General features: G+C 44.5%; 1 protein-coding gene across 5 annotated transcripts in view; it reads right to left on the minus strand.

Annotated features, from left to right (window-relative positions):
* Positions 1-22,259, minus strand: part of LOC139389306 (GTPase-activating protein and VPS9 domain-containing protein 1-like) — a 31,853-nt gene extending 9,594 nt beyond the window's left edge. Inside the window, exons 1-18 of one of the 5 annotated variants that reach the window (XM_071135932.1) lie at positions 22,096-22,259; positions 14,319-14,531; positions 13,579-13,846; positions 12,795-13,370; positions 12,583-12,666; positions 12,319-12,453; positions 11,606-11,795; positions 8,873-9,027; positions 8,565-8,694; positions 8,204-8,329; positions 7,951-8,124; positions 4,877-5,014; positions 3,482-3,616; positions 2,727-2,834; positions 2,337-2,417; positions 1,442-1,788; positions 1,105-1,192; positions 91-123 (exon numbers count right to left, since the gene is read on the minus strand). In XM_071135932.1, coding sequence (XP_070992033.1) covers positions 91-123; positions 1,105-1,192; positions 1,442-1,788; positions 2,337-2,417; positions 2,727-2,834; positions 3,482-3,616; positions 4,877-5,014; positions 7,951-8,124; positions 8,204-8,329; positions 8,565-8,694; positions 8,873-9,027; positions 11,606-11,795; positions 12,319-12,453; positions 12,583-12,666; positions 12,795-13,370; positions 13,579-13,846; positions 14,319-14,503 — 2,953 coding nt within the window. In that variant the 5' untranslated portion in view covers positions 14,504-14,531; positions 22,096-22,259. Of the gene's footprint in view, positions 1-90; positions 124-1,104; positions 1,193-1,441; positions 1,789-2,336; positions 2,418-2,726; positions 2,835-3,481; positions 3,617-4,876; positions 5,015-7,950; positions 8,125-8,203; positions 8,330-8,564; positions 8,695-8,872; positions 9,031-11,605; positions 11,796-12,318; positions 12,454-12,582; positions 12,667-12,794; positions 13,371-13,578; positions 13,847-14,318; positions 14,532-22,095 lie in introns of all 5 variants that reach the window. The other 4 variants (XM_071135931.1, XM_071135935.1, XM_071135934.1 and 1 more) reach the window with 4 other exon arrangements.
* Between the last annotated feature and the right edge of the window lie 249 nt (positions 22,260-22,508).

Consider the following 22,508-nt stretch of genomic DNA (forward strand, 5'->3'; position numbering starts at 1 on the left):
CTACAAGCGTCACGGCTTACAGCACTCAGCCACTAGCACTGCCGTCAGGGCAGCTAGCTCGATGATGACAGCTAGTGTTGGAAGTGTTACCTGGGACTTCACTCTCAGCCGTCCAATACAGCACTGTGTGAGGAACACAACAGACAGGGTTGGCCTTTCACACACTCAAGTCTACCTGGCTGACACTGAGGGGCTAGGCTACACATCACCATGATATTTCACAGCACAGCAGCAGCAGGACCAGGCCAACAGAAAGGCCTTTTTGTGGACTCTGGTTTTCAACAGTTTGACAGAGGGGTTGATATTGAATGGATGGACAAGGACATTTTTTTCTTCAAAGACTAAAATATTAATAGGCTATTCCATGTACACTAAACGGTGCTCTGCTGTTCTTTCTGTCAAACTCAACGGGTTTACACTTCTCTGTGCAGAGCAGGCTTTATTAATACAATGTTTAATGTTTACTAAAGGAACATCATTATCTAAAAGAGTAATAAGCAGTCATCTCTTGTAGGCACAGCTCATTATTTCCCTGACACTTCTATGAGAGATGGTTTTGGAGTTTAACCGCAACAAGAGATGTGTAATCAATCAGCGGTGATGACAGAGAGGTCTATGTAATGACCATTTGGCTGGGGATGACAGGACCGCTGGGAGGGGTACCACTGCACACTCTACACCCGCTCAAACCCCTCACGACTGATTCGTTTTTAGAAACTAAAAAAGAAAATCTAGAGCAAGTGAGATGTAAGAAAACACTTGTCCATTTGTCTGGTGTAACATTCAACAACAAGAAACTGTATTTTTCAAAGCAGAACATCGACGGTGGAGTGGAGCGATCGTGCATCATTCTTCTCACATTAAATTGTTAAAGTACAGGTCTTTGAAAAAAAAAAGTGTACATTTTCTGCAATAGACATTATTAAGAGAACATCGTGAAAGAGTGAAAATGAACGAAACATAGTAACAATTTCATGCAATTTTCAAAGAAATTGTCAAAATGCTTAACCCACTAAAAGCATTTGTTGCAACATAGAAAAGAGGGTGTGCCAAACTGACACAGAGATGGAGGGGGAAAGAGCAGGTTTATAAGTTATTTCTTACCTTTGGGAATGGCTGACTGAAAGCGTTTCTTCCACCATGGTCTGTTGCGATCAGACTTTTCCTCATCACTGTCCTTTCTCTCCTCAACCTTTGGAAAATAAATATTCAAGTATGTTTTTGAATGCATACTGACGCTGTACGGGTAGCACAGGAAATAAAGGTTTAATGTACTGACAAAGTGACATTCTACTTCCTTATCTCACTTCACCTTTTATAAATGTTATCTTTAGTGAAATGACTAAGACTGTTGTTACAGAATGCAGTTGGTATAAAACTGGGCTTGGAGAGCAGAGCAGCATGCAGGACTGATGTGACAATGATGAACAGCAGCTCTTACCTCTCCTTTTAGGGAATCCTTGCTGGGGGACGAGGACGGCCCCATGGAGAAGTGCCCGGCAGGATCCCGCTCCTCGGCTGCCGCTCTGCGGTTGAGGCCCGGGTCGCTGGTAGGCCGGCGGCCTTGGCAGACAATGTCAGAGCTGCGACTGCGTACCAGCCTGTCTGGGTAGGAGTGGCGCTGCTTGGTGTGCTCCAGCTCGGCTTGGACCAGGCAGTGGGGCGTGAACAGGGAGTAGCGGGGCTCCTGGCCCAGGGCACAGGTCTCTGGGATGGGAGGGTCAGGGGGAGGATGAAGGGGCCTGGCGTAGTGCACTTTGGGCCTCACGATGGTACCAGTAGAGAAACCTGTGGGGAAAAAAAGGCTTAGTTTGGTTATACAGCTTAGCACATAAGGGTGTATCTGAACAACAACTACCTCCTCATTCCTCAGAAACACTTTCACAATTATCGAGTGTGTCCAGAAACAAAGGAAACACAGCAAAACAATGAGGAAGTGGAGGAAAGTGAGGCTGGTTGGTGGGAAACTAGCCCTAGGTGTGGGTAGGCCACCTGTTCCAAGGGTAGATTCTCTCTCCTGAAAAGCTTCCAATGGCAGCCTGGTGCCATGAGCACAGTGGCACAAGGGACTGTGCCAATGTGCCTGGGGTGAGGTCTCTCAACCTGTCATCCCCCTCACCTTGCCACACAGCTCACCTCACAACCCTCACTCAAATTAGCTCATTGAAATGACATTCCCACCCAGTAGACATTTTTATTGCACTAATGTTTTGTCCAGTAATTAGGGCAAGATTCTTTTGGTTCATTTTCTCAGAAATCAAGCTGTTCTGTGAGCCTACGCCACTAGAAACTTAATGATGCTAATTTCCTGGTCTGATTGGGGGAGCAGAAATTACCTTCCCCGGAGGATAGGGGATCGAACATGGCCAGTAAGGAGTCTGCCTGCGAGGCCGGAGAAGCCAAACTGTGGTGTGCTCCTGAAACAAGAATGTTATTCATACATTAAACAGAGAGCCACTTTCTGATAGAATTGTTCATGCCATTAAAAAAAACAAATGGGCTATTCTTTGTATTGGCCATCATGTACCTATGCTTGATATGAGCCATCTGGTCTAAACATTCATTAGAAAACAAAGCAGAACGTTTCCAACAGGGTCAGCAGCATTCTAGTATAGTGGAAAGGTTATGGCAGCTCATCTGACAGGGATTGATAGGTCTAGCTGCTGACAGTGTAGTGATGCCACGTCCAGGCCACACGGGAGGTGACACTCTCCCCTCACTCCTACCGTGGGACGACTCCTCCCCATCTGGACTGGTCACAGAGTCCTTCCCCCCAAAGTCCGAGCTGCACTCCGACCGCAGGTCCTCCGTCTTGCCTCTATCTTCTGATGTCGCTGCAGGAAAAATAAATAAGAAAAAAAACAACTGTTAAAATCTGTGTCATCCAGGAGTTGGTAACATTTTGTGGAAGACTTGGTTTGGATTTGGCTGACTAGCTTCTATTCTGAGTGACGGGGAATGTGTGACAGTTAGCAGTCAGAGCATACAAAGCGTATTGAGAGGATATGCTGAACGGTCCCTCACAGCCAGGGGCCCACTGGGACCTCTAAATATGGTAGCGGGAGCTCCCTTGGGTGGGAAGTGAGATGCAGCAGTAAGATTGATAAATCAGACAGAGCCTATCCATCGGCACGGCCCTTGTGGGACAGGTTCCTACAGGAGCTCAGCCGTGGGCACAGGCCTAGTCATCTTAATCTGAGATGCTACGTCAAGCATGTCAATGCACCCTGTTCACCTGAGCTACCAGTGTTAACCTCTGTGTCCTAGCCAAACTCTCACAAAGACCTGGTTGTACTGGCTTATCTAGCACTATCTGACTGCTCTCCAGCTAACACAGACAAAACCCAATATGGCTCTGAAATACATTCATTATAATTATTTGACTGGTTAGACTTGTTTTATTTCAATATGTACGTTAGTATAGAAACTGATGTGTTAGGTATACTGTAAAGCTTCTATGAGTGAAAGAGGTGCAGGGTACCTGAGATGACGCTGAGCCCTGGGGTGCTGGGCCGGGAGCTGACCTCTCTGACCTCTGTGTCATCGGAGGTGCTGCCCAGCCCTGAGCAGCTCTCCAACTCCTGTAGACGCTCTTCCTGCTTCAGATCTGGGGCTTCTGGAGGGGGAGGAGCAACAGAGAGTACAGTCACATCCAGTTACAGTCAACAATGTAAGTTGTTCATAGGCACATAGTGCATGTAAGAATGCAAGTGTAGGCATATACCTTACTGTATGTTTAGTCTCCCTTTTCTGGCAGGATAAAGTAATAGCTACGAAAACTAATATGCACGAAAGCAAACAAACCATCTACAATTGACAAAGGGAAAAGCGTAAACTCGAGTCCAGGCCGTTTTGTGGCTGCCCAATGGAGCTGTTCAGCTTAACCCAGAGGTCCCAAAGTAACCGCAGTACTCATTTGCATGCTCGTTAGTAATAATGTGCTAGTGAAGTGCTCTTCGGAGTGTAGTTTTATGCTGCCTAGCCATGAAACAAACGCTCGACTCCAGGCGCGCATCAGATAGCCCTATTACAGAGCAGAACAGGGGCAGCAAACGGAAACAAAAAGCAATCAAGACACTCATGCATGTCAATTTAACACTGCACATATTGCAATGGTGCACTTCAATTAACAGAGAGAGTCCGGGCTTTCCCAAGAAACACTTGTACTGCTATTACTAAAGTAATCTATTGATATTCATGAAACACTGTCTTTCAAGGGGGTTTAACCACGTAATCTAACATACGTTTTAGGACATTGTGTTAACCAAAGAGACATATTTTAAGATTGATTTGACTCCTACTGTTCATAATAACGTTTGGTTTGTAATTGCTGCAATGGGACCATATTCACACTGTGCTGGAACTGCTCAGCACAACATGTCCATACATAACCCCCCCACTGTCAGAAGATTGTGTTGCAATGCCTACAGATTTGTGAGAGGATGTTGCCAGCAGAAAGGTTGACACCATGTCAATAGACTGCAAACAGCTGCTGTCCTTGAACATTTCCTCATGGCTGTTCCTCCACTACAGGTGCAAACACACCTGGAGGTTCCTTTGGGGAAACCCAGAGCTGTATTTTACTGGCAAAGGCAGATCTACCCTGATAGACAGGGTAGTGTACACAAACATGACAGATTGCACCCACTTCCTTGATATGGAACTGGGGGGGGGGCACACCTGGCGTGTCCACCCACACACATGGAGTCATACCGTAAACACACCTACTGGAGTGATTCCTGCCGATGTAATGCATGGAGGAAGACAAGGAAAGTACTTCTACGTAGAAACTCATGGGAAAAGTTTGTAGAGTTACGAAACAGACAAGAGGAGACTCCATTCAGCTCCTAGAACCCCTTCTCAACATTGAACCCACCTGAGTCGCTGGGCAGGACCTCCACACTCCAGGCCTCGCTGGTGGTCTCTGAGATGGTGGATCCATAAGGGTCTAGCAGCACTGAGCTGGAGCCTGGTAGGCACAGCAGGCTGCCCAGCATGTTCTCAACAGTCGCCCCTTAGCACAGACAGACAGAGAGAGAGAGCCTGAGGTCACAGGCATTTCACACTGGGCCCACAGGCACACACTACTGTGCCAAAGTTCAAAGGTTAATGGTAATATCTCACCCCACCATTGCCTCCTGAGCCATGACTTTGAGATGTTGATTAAGCTGGGCATTACTCACAACTAAATTACCCCACACCCACAAAGTCCTCCACATGACGTCCCTCCATTTCCATTTGGGATGCGGCAGGTTAACAAGGCGGAAGAATGCGGAGGAGGGAAAGATCTAGCAGGTGTGACTGGGAGTATGGTGGCCGGGGAGCGGATCAGGAGTCGACCCGTGGTACCCGCACCCACAGGTACGCCATGTTTCCACTTCACAGCACACACACCATGGGCGCACATGCGTGCCAGCGACCAGGCAACAGTCTGCGGGGCTGGGAAGGGGCAGGGCCCTTTCTAGCGGCAGGAGAGCTCTACCCTGCTGTCCATGTTTACAGTCTTCAAGGTAGGGGCGCAGAGCACTTGTCTTTCAGGTGGATGATTAAATGAGTGGCACAACAAGAAGTGAAACAATTAGAATTTCTGCCTCATTATCATGGTAATCTTATCAGTGGGATAATGAGGTATTAATGGATATTTAATGTGCATCTCATAACCCAATCCCTTGGAGAAAACACATAAGGAAATCGCTGTAAATTCACTTAATGATGGAAAAGTCCCCCAACGCCATATTCCAAGCAATGAAAAATGGTGGATGCAAATGAGAAGGAACCAAGGTCAATAAGACTGCAGGGACTGAGTGAATGTCAGAGCGAGAGAGAAACCAGTGAGGGAAGAAAGGAGAACGGAGGAAGAAAGGTTTGCGTCGAATAAAATGAACATTCTGATAATTATGTCTTAGAGAACATTGAAGGTTGTCCTTACTTATTTAACAATTGAAAAAAATAGATGGAATGCTCCAGAATATCGCCCCATAGCGCTCACATCTGTAGCCGTGAAATGCTTTGAAAGGCTGGTCATGGCTCACAACACCATCATCCCAGACACCATGGACGCACTCCAATTCGCATACCCCCCCCAACAGATCCACAGAATGACGCAATCTATTGCACTTCACACTGCCCTTTCCCACCTGGACAAAAGGAACTACATGACAATGCTGTTCAGTGACTACAGCTCAGCAATCAACACCCTAGTGACCTCCAAGCTCATCACATAAGCTAAGGATCCTGGGACTGAACCCCTCCTCCTGCAACTGGATCCTGGACTTCCTGCCACGCCGACCCTCAACACGGGGGCTGCTCAAGTCCCCTCCTGTACACCCACGTCTCCAACACCATCATCAAGTTCTAACGACACAACAGTGGTAGGACTCATCACCGACAACGAGGCAGCCTATAGGGAGGAGGTCAGAGACTTGGCAGTGTGGTGCCAGGACAACAACCTCTCCCTCAACTTCAGCAAGACAATGAGCTGATTGTGGACTACAGGAAACAGAGGTGCGAGCACGCCCCCATCCACATTAATAGGGCTGTAGTGGAGCTTCAAGTTCCTCGGTGTCCACATCACAAAGGAATTAACATGGTCCACACACACACACACAAATAACATGTATACTGACGCAAAACACACTCACCACATACGCTGCTTCTACTGTCTATCATCTATCCTGTTGTATAGTCACTTTACCCTACCTACAGTATACTGCTGCTACTGTCTATCATCTATCCTGTTGTCACTTTACCCCTACCTATATGTACATAGCTACCTCAATTCCCTCATACCCTTGTGCATAGCCTCGTCATTATTTTCTACTCCCTGTGCATAGCCACGTTGTTATTTTCTACTTCCTGTATATAGCCACGTTGTTATTTTCTACTTCCTGTATATAGCCACGTTGTTATTTTCTACTTCCTGTATATAGCCACGTTGTTATTTTCTACTTCCTGTGCATAGCCACGTTGTTATTTTCTACTTCCTGTGCATAGCCACGTTGTTATTTTCTACTCCCTGTGCATAGCCACGTTGTTATTTTCTACTTCCTGTATATAGCCACGTTGTTATTTTCTACTTCCTGTATATAGCCACGTTGTTATTTTCTACTCCCTGTGCATAGCCACGTTGTTATTTTCTACTTCCTGTATATAGCCACGTTGTTATTTTCTACTCCCAGTGCATAGCCACGTTGTTATTTTCTACTTCCTGTATATAGCCACGTTGTTATTTTCTACTCCCTGTGCATAGCCACGTTGTTATTTTCTACTCCCTGTGCATAGCCACGTTGTTATTTTCTACTCCCTGTGCATAGCCACGTTGTTATTTTCTACTTCCTGTATATAGCCACGTTGTTATTTTCTACTTCCTGTATATAGCCACGTTGTTATTTTCTACTTCCTGTATATAGCCACGTTGTTATTTTCTACTCCCTGTGCATAGCCACGTTGTTATTTTCTACTTCCTGTATATAGCCACGTTGTTATTTTCTACTTCCTGTATATAGCCATGTTATTTTTACTTGTTGTTATTCACCGTGTATTTTATTCCTTTTGTCAATATTTATTTTTATTTTTGTATTTTTTATATTTAACTCTGCATTGTTGGAAACGACCCATAAGTAAGCTTTTCACTGTTGGTCTACACCTGTTGTTTACGAAACATGTGACAATTAAAATACAATTTGATTTGATGAAGGCTTAACATGCCGTTTTCGCCATAAACCACAAGGTGGCAGTATTCTGCTACATTTTCTGATGTAGTAAGGACCTCTATGTCTTTGGGAGAATCTCAATTGCATACTCATCGCATCTTCTCTCCCTGCCCCCTTCTCAAAACCAATTGTTAGAGAAGGTCAGAGGGGAGGGACCTCTGGCTTATAAATCCAATGGATTTTAAGAAGGAGGCGAGGACACGAAGAGTACACCCTTGAGATTCTCCCTATGACTTACCAGCTATTTCCTGCAGTCGATCCTCATCCATGTTGGGGTCAAAGTCGCTGCCCAGCACGTCTGTGCTCCAGGTCTCACTCACTGTCTCAGAGATGTCCCGGTCATCTGTTAGGCCCATCATGTCGCGGATCTCAAACTTACGCAGTTTGTCATCCAGGTTGTCCTGAGTGGTGGCTGGGGGTGGGACAGGGATAATGACAATGTTATCATGGCTCAATGTAATGATCCCTGACATCGATTTCCCACAACACACCATGTTCATGCTCCAGCAGTTGTAGAGCCTCCACCCCATTGCTCCCTGATGGCCCAGCTCCCAGCTCAGACACAGACTCTCCCTCCAGGTCCAGAGATGACACGGAGTTAGACCGGTTGGACGGACCTGTGCAAAGAAAACAATTACATTTAGACATCTCCAACTACAACGCATCAGAATACACAAGGTCCTCTTTTTGTGGTACATGAAGAGTTACTGTTTACATTAGAACAGATATACTTATTACAGTAGTTTAAGATCCATTAACACCTCATTCCATGGTGATACATTCAAAACATTATGTTGTGTTGCTGTAGTAACTAGTAAGTCAGCAGGGCATGTGGGCTGTTAGAACGCTGACCCTCTGAGATGCCCTCCAGGTTGTCACTGCAGAGGGAGAAGCGTAGGGTTTTGTCTGGCTTGCCATGGTGCTTGGTGTCATCTGCAGGAGTGTCCCCTTGTGACCCATCAGTCAGCTGCATGGTCAACACCTGAGAGGGAACAGCACTGGTTACTGCCATCCTGGCTCTTAATGTGGGCTTCCGATAATGACAAATATACCTGTTATATAAAAAATGCATTGACCCTTCATTTCCAATGTTGTGTGCAAGTATATATTACACCATATACTCTCCATAACAACGTGCTTGTTACAGGCTCGTTAGTTACCTCATTCTCTGACATCATCCCAGGGATGGTCTGCGGGCTGCTTCCTAGTGAGATCACCAGCACCTCCTCTGGCATAACCTCCTGCAGGGACTCCAGAGAGCTAGCCTCTGCCTCCCCCTGCTGGGCCAGCTCGGAACGGCTACGACTGCGGGAGGCTGCTGGGGGAGCAGGGAGAGAGACAGGGTATAAGGCTTTACTCTTTCACTGACAGATTCAGGGGGAGCAGGGGCCGAGATGTTACTAACTAACAGAGACTCAGGGGCCGAGATGTTACTAACTAAAAGAGACTCAATGGAGGACGAGATGTTACTAACTATAAGACTCAGGGGCCGAGATGTTACTAACAGAGACTCAGGGGACGAGATGTTACTAACTAACAGAGATTCAGTGGGAGCAGGGGAGGAGATGTTACTAACTAACTAACTAACAGAGACTCAGTGGGAGCAGGGGACGAGATGCTACTAACTAACAGAGACTCAATGGGAGCAGGGGATGAGATTACGAACAGAGACTCAATGGGAGCAGGGGACGAGATATTACTAACTAACAGACTCAGTGGGAGCAGGGGACGAGATGTTACTAACTAACAGAGACTCAGGGGACGAGATGTTACTAACTAACAGAGACTCAATGGGAGCAGGGGACGAGATGTTACTAACTAACAGAGACTCAGTGGGAGCAGGGGCCAAGATGTTACTAACTAACAGAGACTCAGTTGGAGCAGGGGACGAGATGTTACTAACTAACAGAGACTCAGTGGGAGCAGGGGACGAGATGTTACTAACTAACAGAGACTCAGGGGACGAGATGTTACTAACTAACAGAGACTCAATGGGAGCAGGGGACGAGATGTTACTAACTAACAGAGACTCAGTGGGAGCAGGGGCCAAGATGTTACTAACTAACAGAGACTCAGTTGGAGCAGGGGACGAGATGTTACTAACTAACAGAGACTCAGTGGGAGCAGGGGACGAGATGTTACTAACTAACAGAGGCTCAGTGGGAGCAGGGGACGAGATGTTACTAACTAACAGAGACTCAGTGGGAGCAGGGGACGAGATGTTACTAACTAACAGAGACTCAGTGGGAGCAGGGGCAGAGATGTTACTAACTAACAGAGACTCAGTGGGAGCAGGGGCAGAGATGTTACTAACTAACAGAGACTCAGTGGGAGCAGGGGACAAGGTGTTACTCTGTAATACTGAGATTCAGGGGGCGCAAAAGACAGGAATCGGCTTCAACTATAATAATAATAAAAGCAAACAGGTAGGCTATACTAACAAAAACTCACATACCTATACACAACTACATACGGACTGCATTGCTTCTTTGATTACCTGTTAGTTGCTCCCAACCCGTTAGCTGCTCCCAACCTTTCAGTTTTGCATTGTGAAAGAGGTATTGCAGTGAAATGACTCAATTGGATTCAATCATTAAATCAATCAATCAATCTTTCCTAATAGAGACTGGATATTTAGCTCTGCACTGCTTAGACAACCTGTGCTGTGTAACCCGTCCAGTGTAATACAGGTCAATGAGTGCATCCAATAAGGTTCACAAATCACAAGTGCACGTCGGACGCGGTGAAGCAGCCACACTCCACATCTAATGACTGACCTGATAGTGCTCTGGATGGTAATTGTGATACATTGCTTTATGCAGAAGGATCTAAGATCCCTTCAGCAAAAAAAAACACCCCAAAAAAATGTCTGACTTCAATCTTCTCTTTAGCCAAAAGCACGTATCATTAAACACAATAGAATTTACCATGTGAGTGAAAACAAGCAGCAGAGAACCAGGTATAAACCAGGTCAACAAGACTAGAGCATAGGGCAAAGCAGGCATGGTGAAAAGGCATGGTGACAAGGGCACATCTAGCAGCTAGCTCTTTCTGGTGGTGAAGCAGTGGGACTGCAGCAGGGACCATGGCTATGAGCATGGCTGGTACTGGGTGTATGTGACTGGCAGTGGCACATGACTAGGTGGCACAAACACACTTTAGTTCTAGTCAGCCTCACAGGGCTGCCAGGCTACCCACCAAAAGGGGTAACTAATGGAATGTGAGCAGACAGGGTGGTGGTTGTGGAGTCCCAGGAAGTTGCTAACTGTTGTCCTGGGTCGATCACAGGCAGCAAAGGAGGAAAGGAGGAAGAAGGTTGAGGGCAACAGAGAGAATACAGAGCGAGTAGCAATCAACTGCGTAAAACAGCTTCAAATCGAAATGGTTCACATTTCAGTAGGGCAGCTTAAAGTGGCTTATTTCAAATGGAGGAGGATGTTGTCGCCATCACATTTAACTGATTTATTCCTAATGATGGAGAAGGTATATATTTCTTCATCCATACCAATTAAGAAAGGGTTCATTTATATTTTGTAATTTAATTGGCTTTCATTTGCGTAATGGATCTCCAATCTAGAGGCTGCTAATTACCTGTAGAACAGGCCCAGAACCTCATTAGCTTCCTACATAACAGAGGCTTCCTGCAGCCATTACAACTTTAGCTACTTCACCTAGTTATTTATTACCATGAATGAAAGAACCTATAGTTAGTACATAAAAAGGCTGGTTTCATTGTAATTTCAAACTGAACTCTCCAACTGGTGCAATGCTATAACAGGAATAACAAATACTGGAGATAAACCACGTATATCATTATGCAGTATGTATTTCTCTGTCAGAAAGCCAGTGGCTGCAGGTCTACAGTAACAACAGCCGAGGAGGTCGGTAGGTACCTATGTTCCTGTTTTTTTTGTTGGCGGGGGTGGTGGCTGGGGATAGCTGGGGTGTGTTGGAGGGGGTGAGCTCCAGACTGTTGCTCTTCACCGTGCGGGACTGGGGAACGTTGGCCAGCATGGTCTCCAGGAGCATGTGCTCCTCCTCCCGGAGGTGGTCCCCTGCCATCACACTCCGTACAAAGTCCACCTGAACATAGGAGTTAATTATTTAATTTAATACTCTCACATCCTAGTTTCTATGAGGAATCCAATTACCTTTTTACTAAGGCTTCAATAGCTAAGCTGGTGGAGAACTTATGACACGGGTGATAAATGCAGGGCTCTTCTTCACAATCAAACTAAAAGTGGGGCTTGAGACATGCCAACAGAATACAGCTAGGGTAATTATTGATTACCACACTAATGTTATAAGGAAAGGTAACTAAGGGAGGAGCCACAGTACCACAATTCCAGGAGGATGTGGTAATACTTTGTTTCTTGAGTACGCTATGGTAACTCCCAGTCGTTGAGACATAACAGCACCCTCAACAACCTGTGTGAAATGTCCCCTCCCTTTCTGGTCTGACAAGCCTGGACAAGCCTCACTTCCTGTAACATAGGAACGTTTACTGTTGCCCATCTAAAACATGTGTACATACTGTTCAAGACTAGGCTAACTACAACATAAGCCACACAAGATTCAGACTGAAACAGTCAGATCAGCAGCATACCAGGCAGAGGAGCTGACTGTGTGTCATGTACGCCACAGTCCTGCTGAGTCCTTCTAGTAGGTTCATGGAGGACATGGGCGGTGTCTCCACAGCTCTCCCTCCGATTACCACATCCAAGAAGGCAGCTACACAGCTCTGAGGTGACACAACCAGACAGTCAACTTCAATAATAACGCAAGAAGCAAAACATGTATTCAGAATGTAATAAAAGCTACCCCATGGACAAACCGGTTATATATTAAGATGTGTGTTTGAGGATCTTACCTTATCGAACTTGGCCAAACTGTTTTTCCTCCGGGGGTCTCCATCATCGTCAGCCATTGCCAACTGTTGAAGAAGCTGCCCTACCTACAGGACAAAGATAATGATTAGAATGCATAAAGGGGAAAGGTAACAATATTTGATTGTAAGCGGTCAATGTCCAGGCATGGATAAGAATAGTGTGGATGTATGAGTCTGTTGGGTTGTCCACTGACCTGCATGAGGTTGAAACGAGCCACCTCGTTGATAGGGGCGTCTGAGATGATGCCGTACTGCTCAGGGTTGACTATGGCTGGGCAGATGAAGCAGGTGAGCAGCAGGTCCGTGCACATGGTCCGCACCTCACCCACCTCCAGCCGTTCCACACACGATAGCGTCTTGTACATCTGAGACACTATCCAGCGCAGGTTGTGGGGGAAGCAGTAGGTGTTCTGCTTCAGGTAGCCGATGAACTTGTTGACCAGGGTCACCAGCTTGGCCTCGTTGGCTTCCACGGCAGCTGCCACCTTCTGTCTGTAGCCCTCCGAGCCCTTCTCCCCAAACAGGCGCTCCTGCTGGGCCGGCGTGAAGCGCTCCGTCACTTTGGAGGGGTCCGTCTCCAGGTGGTCCTCGTCCTCCACCAGCAGCTGCATGATGGGCTCGTGGAGGGTGGCGGTGAGGAAAAGCTTGGCCGAGTACAGCCCCTCGGAGAAGAGCTTGAAGAGGATGCTGAAGGCGCACGTGCCCCGCCGCAGCAGCCGCCGAGGGTTGTCGCTCTCCTTCAGCTCAAACTCCACCAAGTAGCGGAGGACCTGGAATTTATAGAAACAGTAGCACCATTACCATTAGATTTAGCAGTACAGAGGTTAGAAATGGCCTCATCACACTACCTATGAGGACAGGTAATAGTGGTAAATAAGAGGTGGCTGCTGTGCATTTGGGGAGTGCATGTGGCTATTGGCTGTGTGTTTATAGTACAAGTGTCTAGATCATAGATCAGAAGATGTCCGGGCAGCTCACCTGAAGCAGGTAGCGCTCATCCTCCTGCATGATACAGTTACCGTAGAGGGAGGTGAAGACCGTGTAAATGACTCCCTGTGTGTGCTCCTGGTTCAGCCTCTCCCCAGCCACCAGGCAGGAGGCCAACAGCCGAGGGTTCTCGCGCACCCGACCCAGGAACTCCCCATAGATGCTCTCCTGAAAGCCCAGAGTCTTGTAGCCGTCCAGGAACTGCGTGTCCTCCAGCACTTTGGCATGTTGGCAGCATTCGGCCGGGGAGGCCTCAGCACTGTAGGACAGGGAGCTTTAATTACTACGAGAGGAGAAGGCTCCACAAACCAGTGGCTGGAAATGGGCAACAGTGAGCAACAGAAAGCTGTTGATTACTGATTGGAGTGACATGCTTGTATGACATGCTTGCTGATCACAGGACTCCTCTGATTCCTTGCTATTTCCCTTTTGGGCTGCTAATCTACATAGTGCTCGGCTGGCTCTGACACGCACCGTGTTTGGCAGGATTTACAACAAACATCATCATCACATCAGGAAGATAAGACAGTTTAATATGGTGGGATCCTACTTCAGGACTACTAAGTTACTAGTTCACTAAAGGTCACACTGCCGAATGCAAACAAGTGGAGGACAACTCAAAATGTATTTTTATAATGGCGAGTTCCTATTAGAACTGTTTCTATTCTCCAATTGGATCAATCTCGTTGAAATGCCCTGGTAAGAACAGCTCTGGGGGGCCCCATGCTGACCTGGTGAGAATGAGCCGGTCGAGGTTGATCCTCTGCTGTTTGGTGATCCAGGCAGCACGGTACAGCCTCTCAGCAGTCTTCAGCACGTCCCCGTTGAGCCGTTGGATCAGCTGCTTCTCTGAAGCCACATACAGCCGCTCCTGCTTCAGGTGGTGGGCCAGAGTGTGGATGTCTGGCTTCACCATCTTTACCAGCTCACTCAGAGGCTAAAGACTGCAGAAGAGGGAGAGAAGAGGGAGATCAGTGACACTGGGGGATAAATGGTAATGAGGATGGTAATGACATTGTTGGCGAGAGAATGAGTACTGGACAGTCAGAACAGAGCACAAGTTGAAAGTTTACATACACTTAGGTTGGAGTTATTAAAACTCGTTTTTCAACCACTCCACAAATTTCTTGTTAACAAACTAAAGTTTTGGAAAGTCAGTTAGGACATCTACTTTGTGCATGACACAAGTCATTTTTACAACAACTGTTTACAGAGATTATTTCACTTACAATTCACTGTATCACAATTCCAGTGGGTCAGAAGTTTACATACACCAAGTTGAAATTCCAGAAAATGACGTCATGGCTTTAGAAGCTTCTGATAAGCTAATTGACAATTTGAGTCAATTGGAGGTGTACCTGTGGATGTATTTCAAGGCCTACCTTCAAACTCAGTGCCTCTGCTTGACATTATGGGAAAATCAAAAGAAATCAACCAAGACTTCAGAAAAAAAATTGTAGAACTCCACAAGTCTGGTTCATCCTTGGGAGCAATTTCCAAACGCCTGAAGGTACCACATTCAACAGTACAAGCAATAGTACGCAAGTATAAACTAGAGGATTATGACTAACGCCGATACCGATTGGAAGACCAAAAAATGCCGATACCGATTAATTGGACAATTAAAAATATATGACAATTACAACAATACTGAATGAACACTTAATATAATACATAAATAAACATCTATTTAGTCTCAAATAAATAATGAAACATGTTTATCTTGGTTTAAATAATGCTAAAACACAGTGTTGGAGAAGAAAGTAAAAGTGTAACATGTGCCATGTAAAAAAGCTAATGGTTAAGTTCCTTGCTCAGAACATGAGAACATATGAAAGCTGGTGGTTCCTTTTAACATGAGTCTTCAATATTCCCAGGAAAGAAGTTTTAGGTTGTAGTTATTATAGGACTATTTCTCTCTATACCATTTGTATTTCATGTACCTTTGACTATTGGATGTTCTTATAGGCACAATAGTATTGCCAGCCTAATCTCGGGAGTTGATAGGCTTGAAGTCAAACAGCGCTGTGCTTCAAGCATTGCCAAGTGCTGCTGGCAAACGCAGGAAAGTGCTGTTTGAATGAATGCTTACGAGCCTGCTGCTGCCTACCACCGCTCAGACAGACTGCTCTATCAAATCATAGACTTAATTATAATAAACACACAGAAATACGAGCATTTGGTCATTAATATGGTCAAATCCGGAAACAATCATTTAGAAAAACAAAACATTTACTCTTTCAGTGAAATACCGAACCATTACGTATTTTATTGAACGGGTGGCATCCACAAGTCTAAATATTGCTGTTACATTGCACAACCTTCAATGTCATAATTATGTAAAATTCTGGCAAATTAATTACGGTCTTTGTTAGGAAGAAATGGTCTTCACACAGTTTGCAACGAGCCAGGCGGCCCAAACTGCTGCATATACCCTGACTCTGCTTGCACAGAACACAAGAGAAGTGACACAATTTGTTAATATTGCCTGCTAACATGAATTTCTTTTAACTAAATATGCGGGTTTAAAATAATATATACTTATGTATTGATTTTAAGAAAGGCATTGATGTTTATGGTTAGGTACATTGGTGCAACGACAGTACTTTTTCGCAAATGCGCTTTAAATCAATAAAGAAATTACCGCATTAATTATTTGCAACGCAGGACAAGCTAGTTAAATTAGTAATATCAACCATGTGTAGTTAACTAGTGATTATGTTAAGATTGACTTTTGTATAAGTTTAATGCTAGCTAGCAACTTACCTTGGCTCCTTGCTGCACTCGCGTAACAGGTCAGCCTGTCACGCAGTCTCCTCGTGGAGTGCAATGTAATCAGCCGTAATCAGCGTCCAAAAACGCTGATTACCGATTGTTATGAAAACTTGAAATCGGCCCTAATTTTGTATTTATTTTTTATTTTATTTAAAAAATAATAATAATAAATCGGCCATGCCGACCTCTAGTATAAACACCATGGGACCACGCACACTTCATACGCTCAGGAAGGAGAGGTGTTCTGTCTCCTAGAGATGAACGTACTTTGGTGCAAAAAAGTGCAAATCAATCCCAGAACAACAGCAAAGGACCTTGAGAAGATGCTGGAGGAAACCGTTACAAAAGTACCTAATACCCACAGTAAAACAAGTCCTATATCAACATAACCTGAAAGGCAGCTCAGCAAGGAAGAAGTCACTGCTCCAAAACTGCCATAAAAAAAGCCAGACTACGGTTTGCAACTGCACATGGGGACAAAGATCGTACTTTTTGGAGAAATGTCCTCTGGTCTGATAAAACAAAAATAGAACTGTTTGGCCATAATGACCATCGTTATGTTTGGAGGAAAAATGGGGAGGCTTGCAAGTCGAAGTACACCATCCAACCGTGATTCACGGGGGTGGCAGCATCATGTTGTGGGGGTGCTTTGCTGCAGGAGGGACTGGTGCACTTCACAAAATAGATAGCTTCATGAGAAAGGAAAATGATGTGGATATATTGAAGCAACATCTCAAGACATCAGTCAGGAAGTTAAAGCTTGGTCGCAAATGGGTCTTCCAAATGGACAATGACCCCAAGCAAAGTTATGGCAAAATGGCTTAAGGACAACAAAGTCAGGGTATTGGAATGGCCATCACAAAGCCTAGAACACTAGTGGGCAGAGCTGAAAAAGTGTGTGCGAGCAAGGAGGCCTACAAACCTGACTCAGTTACACCAGCTCTGTCAGGAGGAATGGGCCGAAATTCACCCAACTTATTGTGGGAAGCTTGTGGATGGCTACCTGAAACGTATGACCCAAGTTAAACAATTTAAAGGCAATGCTACTAAATACTAATTGAGTGTATGTAAACTTCTGACCCAGTTGGAATGTGATGAAAGAAATAAAAGCTGAAATAAATCACTCTACTATTATTGACATTTCACATTCTTAAAATGAAGTGGTCATCCTAACTGACCTAAAACAGGACATTTTGACTAGGATTAAATGTCAGGAATTGTGAAAAACTGAGTTTAAATGTATTTGGCTAAGATATATGTAAACTTCTGACTAACTGTACATGCAAGGCAGTTTGGAGTAGATTTACAAGTGAGGACAATGGATAATTTTTTTTTCTCAGAGTGGAATCCTGAGGAAGAGCAGGAAAGGCCATGTTGGCAGAATCCTAGCTCACACACTGACAGAGGAAGTAGACTGTCAGTAGTCAAGAGAAGTCAGAAACACTAGTTCTATTGGCTAAGATTGACAGTAGGGTGGGGAGGCTTTTAAACAATAGCAAGTCCCTGCTCTCGCTCATACAAGCATCTGGTAGCATTATTCACAGCACGAGAGTATATGCAAATCATATTAGTCTCCCTTTCCTTCACACACAAACCAGACAAAATGCATGAAATTTAAATGATTTCCTAGAGCATTCTTTGACACAAGGTTCTTTGTGGATGGCTGCTACCAAGGAAAACAGACAAGATTGTGAGGCTCGGAGGCCTGTAAAAACAGCCCAGAGAACCCTGCCTCAGAGCTTGCACACCACTACAAAGGCTTGATACTATTAAACGTATGTGGTTTGAGGCATAAATATTTTGATGAGGCTTAGAAGCGTTTTCTTAACCATGTCATGCCAGATAAGAAAGGTTAATCATGGGTTATACACAAAGTGTGTTCCTTTAGTAGGCTAAATCCAATGATGGACTGGCCACTGTGGAGTTCTGGAACCATAAAGACACTGGGGGATCTCGGGCAAATAAAAAGAAAATCTGTCAAACACTTACTTAAGGCTAATCAATAGATTAATGACCAACATAGTGTACCAGTCCATGAGAATATGCATGTGCCGTAGGCTCTTGAAAGAGTAGACTACATTTGTCACAGTCCTGTGTGGAAGGGTGTAGGCCTAGGGCCGACACACAGGTGATACTGTAGGACCTGTGGCCTGGTACAGGTAAAGCAGTTTCTGAGTTGAATATTTGTTGAGTAGACCTACCTAATGAGTAAGTAATGGAAAAGGATGGGGGAACTCAAAAGCAGAAGAAAAACCACTGTAGGTGGTGTGAAAAGGCACAGGCGGGGGTGTGCGAGAGAATGTAGTTAGTGGTGGTAGTTAGTGGTGGTAGTTAGTGGTAGGTACGCTAGAAATAGAATTCAGTCCAAAGCCATCCCTCCCAACATTACGCACATGATGCTTAGGCTCAGAACAAGGAATCATTGTGAAGCAAACCATCTGGAAAAGAAAACTGAAAAGCACCTCAACCAATGATGCAGCTCACCACACGGCACATTTATGGAGGTGTTTGGAACACAGCCCAAACATTCCCTCAGTTGAACATGCAACACAAGCCAACAGAACAAAGTGCTTTTTATAGACACACAGAAAGGAATCACTTTCTAAAGGCACTCGAAACTCAAACACAAAGTCCCCTTTTCACTTCCCCTCAACATGAGATCAAATAGGACTGTTTGCATTAGCAGGTTAACGACTCCAGTTGTATTATCTGTGGTACGCCACACCACTGCCTAGCCTAACAGCTAAGCAGCAGCTTCAAGGGCTGTGTCCCTTTGAAATTCGTCAGGCCTTCTTCCGTTGGACTGCAGACATTTTACCAGCTCCTGTGTGCAATGGTTTGGGGTGCACGCTGCACCTCCCAACAATCACCTCTCAGAAGGAGCTCACACAGCACAAAGAGACATGGCAAAACTCTACCCAACCAATTCCAGCAATCCAGCCCCACCACATCCAACTGACAACATAAGATAGTCAGATATTTGGTCTTAGATAATTAAGAAAATACAAATATGAAACTGAAACCAGGGTAAGCAGGGTAGCTGAAAGTGAGGTAGTGGTGGTGGTAATAAAACAGCCTGAAGTACTTCAGTCAGAACAAGGATCTGAGAAATTATTCACTAGGCTACATCACCGAAGCTCAGGAATAGTGGGTGTCGGACAGCACAATAAAAATGTGAATAAGAGACCCTTGTCTCTTTCATGCGTGAGTTCCCCACAGACATTGTTTGTCACATCTAGTAGGCCTACCATATGCCTGTTCTACAACTACTGTGTAGGAACAAGGTTTTTTTTTATTTTTTTTTTATTTATTTTTTTAAAGACCTGCCACATACTTTTGTGTATGCGTTATACAGTGTAGTGTATGTGGATACTCCTTCAAATACGTGGATTTGGCTATTTCAGCCAAACACGTTGCTGACAGGTGTATTCAATCGAGCACACAGCCATGCAATCTCCAGAGACAAACATTGACAGTAGAGTGTAGAGGTCAACTGATTAATCGGGCATGTCTGATTAATTAGGGCCGATTTCAAGTTTTCATAACAAATCGATAATCTGCATTTTTGGACGCCGATTATAGCCGATTACATCGCATTCCACGAAGAAACTGCGTGACAGGCTGACCACCTGTTACGCGAGTGCAGCAAGGAGCCAAGGTAAGTTGCTAGATAGCATTAAACTTATACAAAAGTAAATCTTAACATAATCACTAGTTAACTACACATGGTTGATGATATTACTAGGCTAACTAGCTTGTCCAGCATTGCATATAATCAATTTATCATCGAATCACAGCCTACTTCGCCAAAAGGGTGATGATTTGGCAAAAGCACAATCGTTGCATGAATGTACCTGACCATATACATCAATGCCTTTCTTAAAATCAATACACAGAAGTATAATTTTTTAAACCTGCATATTTAGTTCAAATAAATTCATGTTAGCAGGAAATATTAACTAGGGGGAAATTGTGTCACTTCTCTTGCTTTCACTGCACGCAGAGTCAGTATGGCTCATCAGGCATCAAGCTTGAATGTTCAATCAAAGCTCTATTTAAATCCAGACATAGGCATATTTATATGCTTTATAATGCTTTTGAATGACACTTCTGGTTTTGGAGGGAAATAATGTGTTGAAACATTTGAAACATTTGTAAAATACTGGAAAAAATAACCTTAGTGATATCATCAATGCCTACAACCTTGGGTTAGGCAATCAGATCCCAGGGATAACAAATTAGTAAACGTTTCCTCTTACACAACCATACCAAAAATGAGGGGATTCTGTAGGTCAAAGCAGTGCAATATCTACAAAGGCTTTAAGTTCAGAGGTGGGAGCAAATGGGTAGCTTCCAAATATAAGGAAAGGAGAAATTCTGTATGCCTAAAATCAACACCTTCACTGAGATGTATGCTCAAAATCTTATTTTTCTAAATGTAGGCCAAATGCTTCCTGCCAGGAAGACAAAGCCTGACAGCGCACTCCTACTCTGAATGAGACATCCTGATCCTCTGCTCTGGAGCGTTCAACATCCTAACTCCTGACCTTGCCAAAACAAAGACTTCAACCTTGCCTCGGAACAACACGACTAGTACTCCAGGGGAAAAGTCAGTTGATATTCAAAGGAACCTGAATGATATCCAATGTCTGGTAGATCACTATAACTCAAGAATAAAAAATTTAAAAAAGCTAGGAGCACACTCTTCTCTTCATTTGTGTGATTGAGATGTATTCATGTTTTGGCTCTAACAATTAGCCTAATCAAAAGGTAAATTGCATTCCTTAAATCAACGTAAATTATTGTGACCATTATGTTTTGAAAACCTTTTGAGCCCCGCTTGATACACACACGTCTGAAGTTCTCTATGGTTCATCATACTACCCTAGTCATGGATAGTCACGGCCCCTGCACTGGGTGGGGCTCAATTCTACACCTAATGTAGGGGATCAGGTGAGTAGGGAGAGGCGACCGCCGTTCGCTAGCTAGTTAATTATTCCAGCAACAACTTGCCCATCTAGTCATTTTTGGGGCCCCAGCCTTGTCTTGTTCACTTTTGCAACACAGTCGACATCTTGCGGGATTGTTAGTTTAACTAGCTAGTTAGCTAACTAACGTTAGTTACTAATACTAGCTAATGTGTCACCGTCGGCCTCTGTTGTAAACAGTTAGCTAGCTTCCTTTCATCATACTGGCATACGTTAATAACAGTGAAATGCTGGCAATCTAGCTAACGTTAGTTAGAAAGCTTGCTATTAGAGGCGCATTGGATAGCTATCTAGAAAACTACATAATTATCTAACTAACGTTAACTAGTTAACACTAACAGGTCGCTATAGCGTAGTTAGCTAGGTGCCTAGGTACTAGTTTACAATCAAAATTGTTAACTAGTTATCAGAGAGCATAGCTAACGTTACTGTACTTAGCTAGCTATCAACAACGGTAACCGTTAACTAGCTTACTAACTCGTTGGTTAAGTAACGTTAGCTATTGACCTAGCCAACTTGAAATGTTGCAGCACTGTTACTAGCCAAACATCGAGTTACGGTGGGATACCTTTATAGGGATATGTCAATGTTGCCCGGGTAGGCCAGGCTGGCCAGTTGTGGAAGAAAATAGCGTTCAATCACGGAGGACATCCAAGAAGTAGCTAGCTAACGTTAGCAGAAGAAGGCCAGCGATGAAAACAGAACTAGCTAACGCGTTAGCTATAACACGAATTCAATGACTTACCAAACAAGTTGTTGATAGTATACCAGTTCTTTATGGAATCCCTATAACCGTGAAATAATGTCAGTGTCTGACCAGTTAAATCGCTAGATATGTCTATTCCAGACCGTTCCTGATCTCCCCTTTCCCTCAGCGCGCTAGCTCAGTCAGCTGTCATCTGCTGTCATCACGAGTAGGCGCGCTCCACCCGCATGCGCGCTGGGCCACTGAGATTTTAGTAAATATCTCAACCTGGGATAGTTTGGTGAGTTTTCTGTTTTTACATTTAATAAGAGCTAAGTAAGAGCTTGTTTATGAATGTCGTCTGTAGTGGACTTCAGGATGCTAAACTAGGTTTTCTTACTTACTGTACACATTTACGGAAATGTTAAAAAAATATCACATTTACTAATAATCGATTCCTCTACATACACATA

This window comes from Oncorhynchus clarkii, chromosome 30, assembly GCF_045791955.1.
Source record: "Oncorhynchus clarkii lewisi isolate Uvic-CL-2024 chromosome 30, UVic_Ocla_1.0, whole genome shotgun sequence".
NCBI classification, from domain to species: Eukaryota; Metazoa; Chordata; class Actinopteri; order Salmoniformes; family Salmonidae; genus Oncorhynchus; species Oncorhynchus clarkii.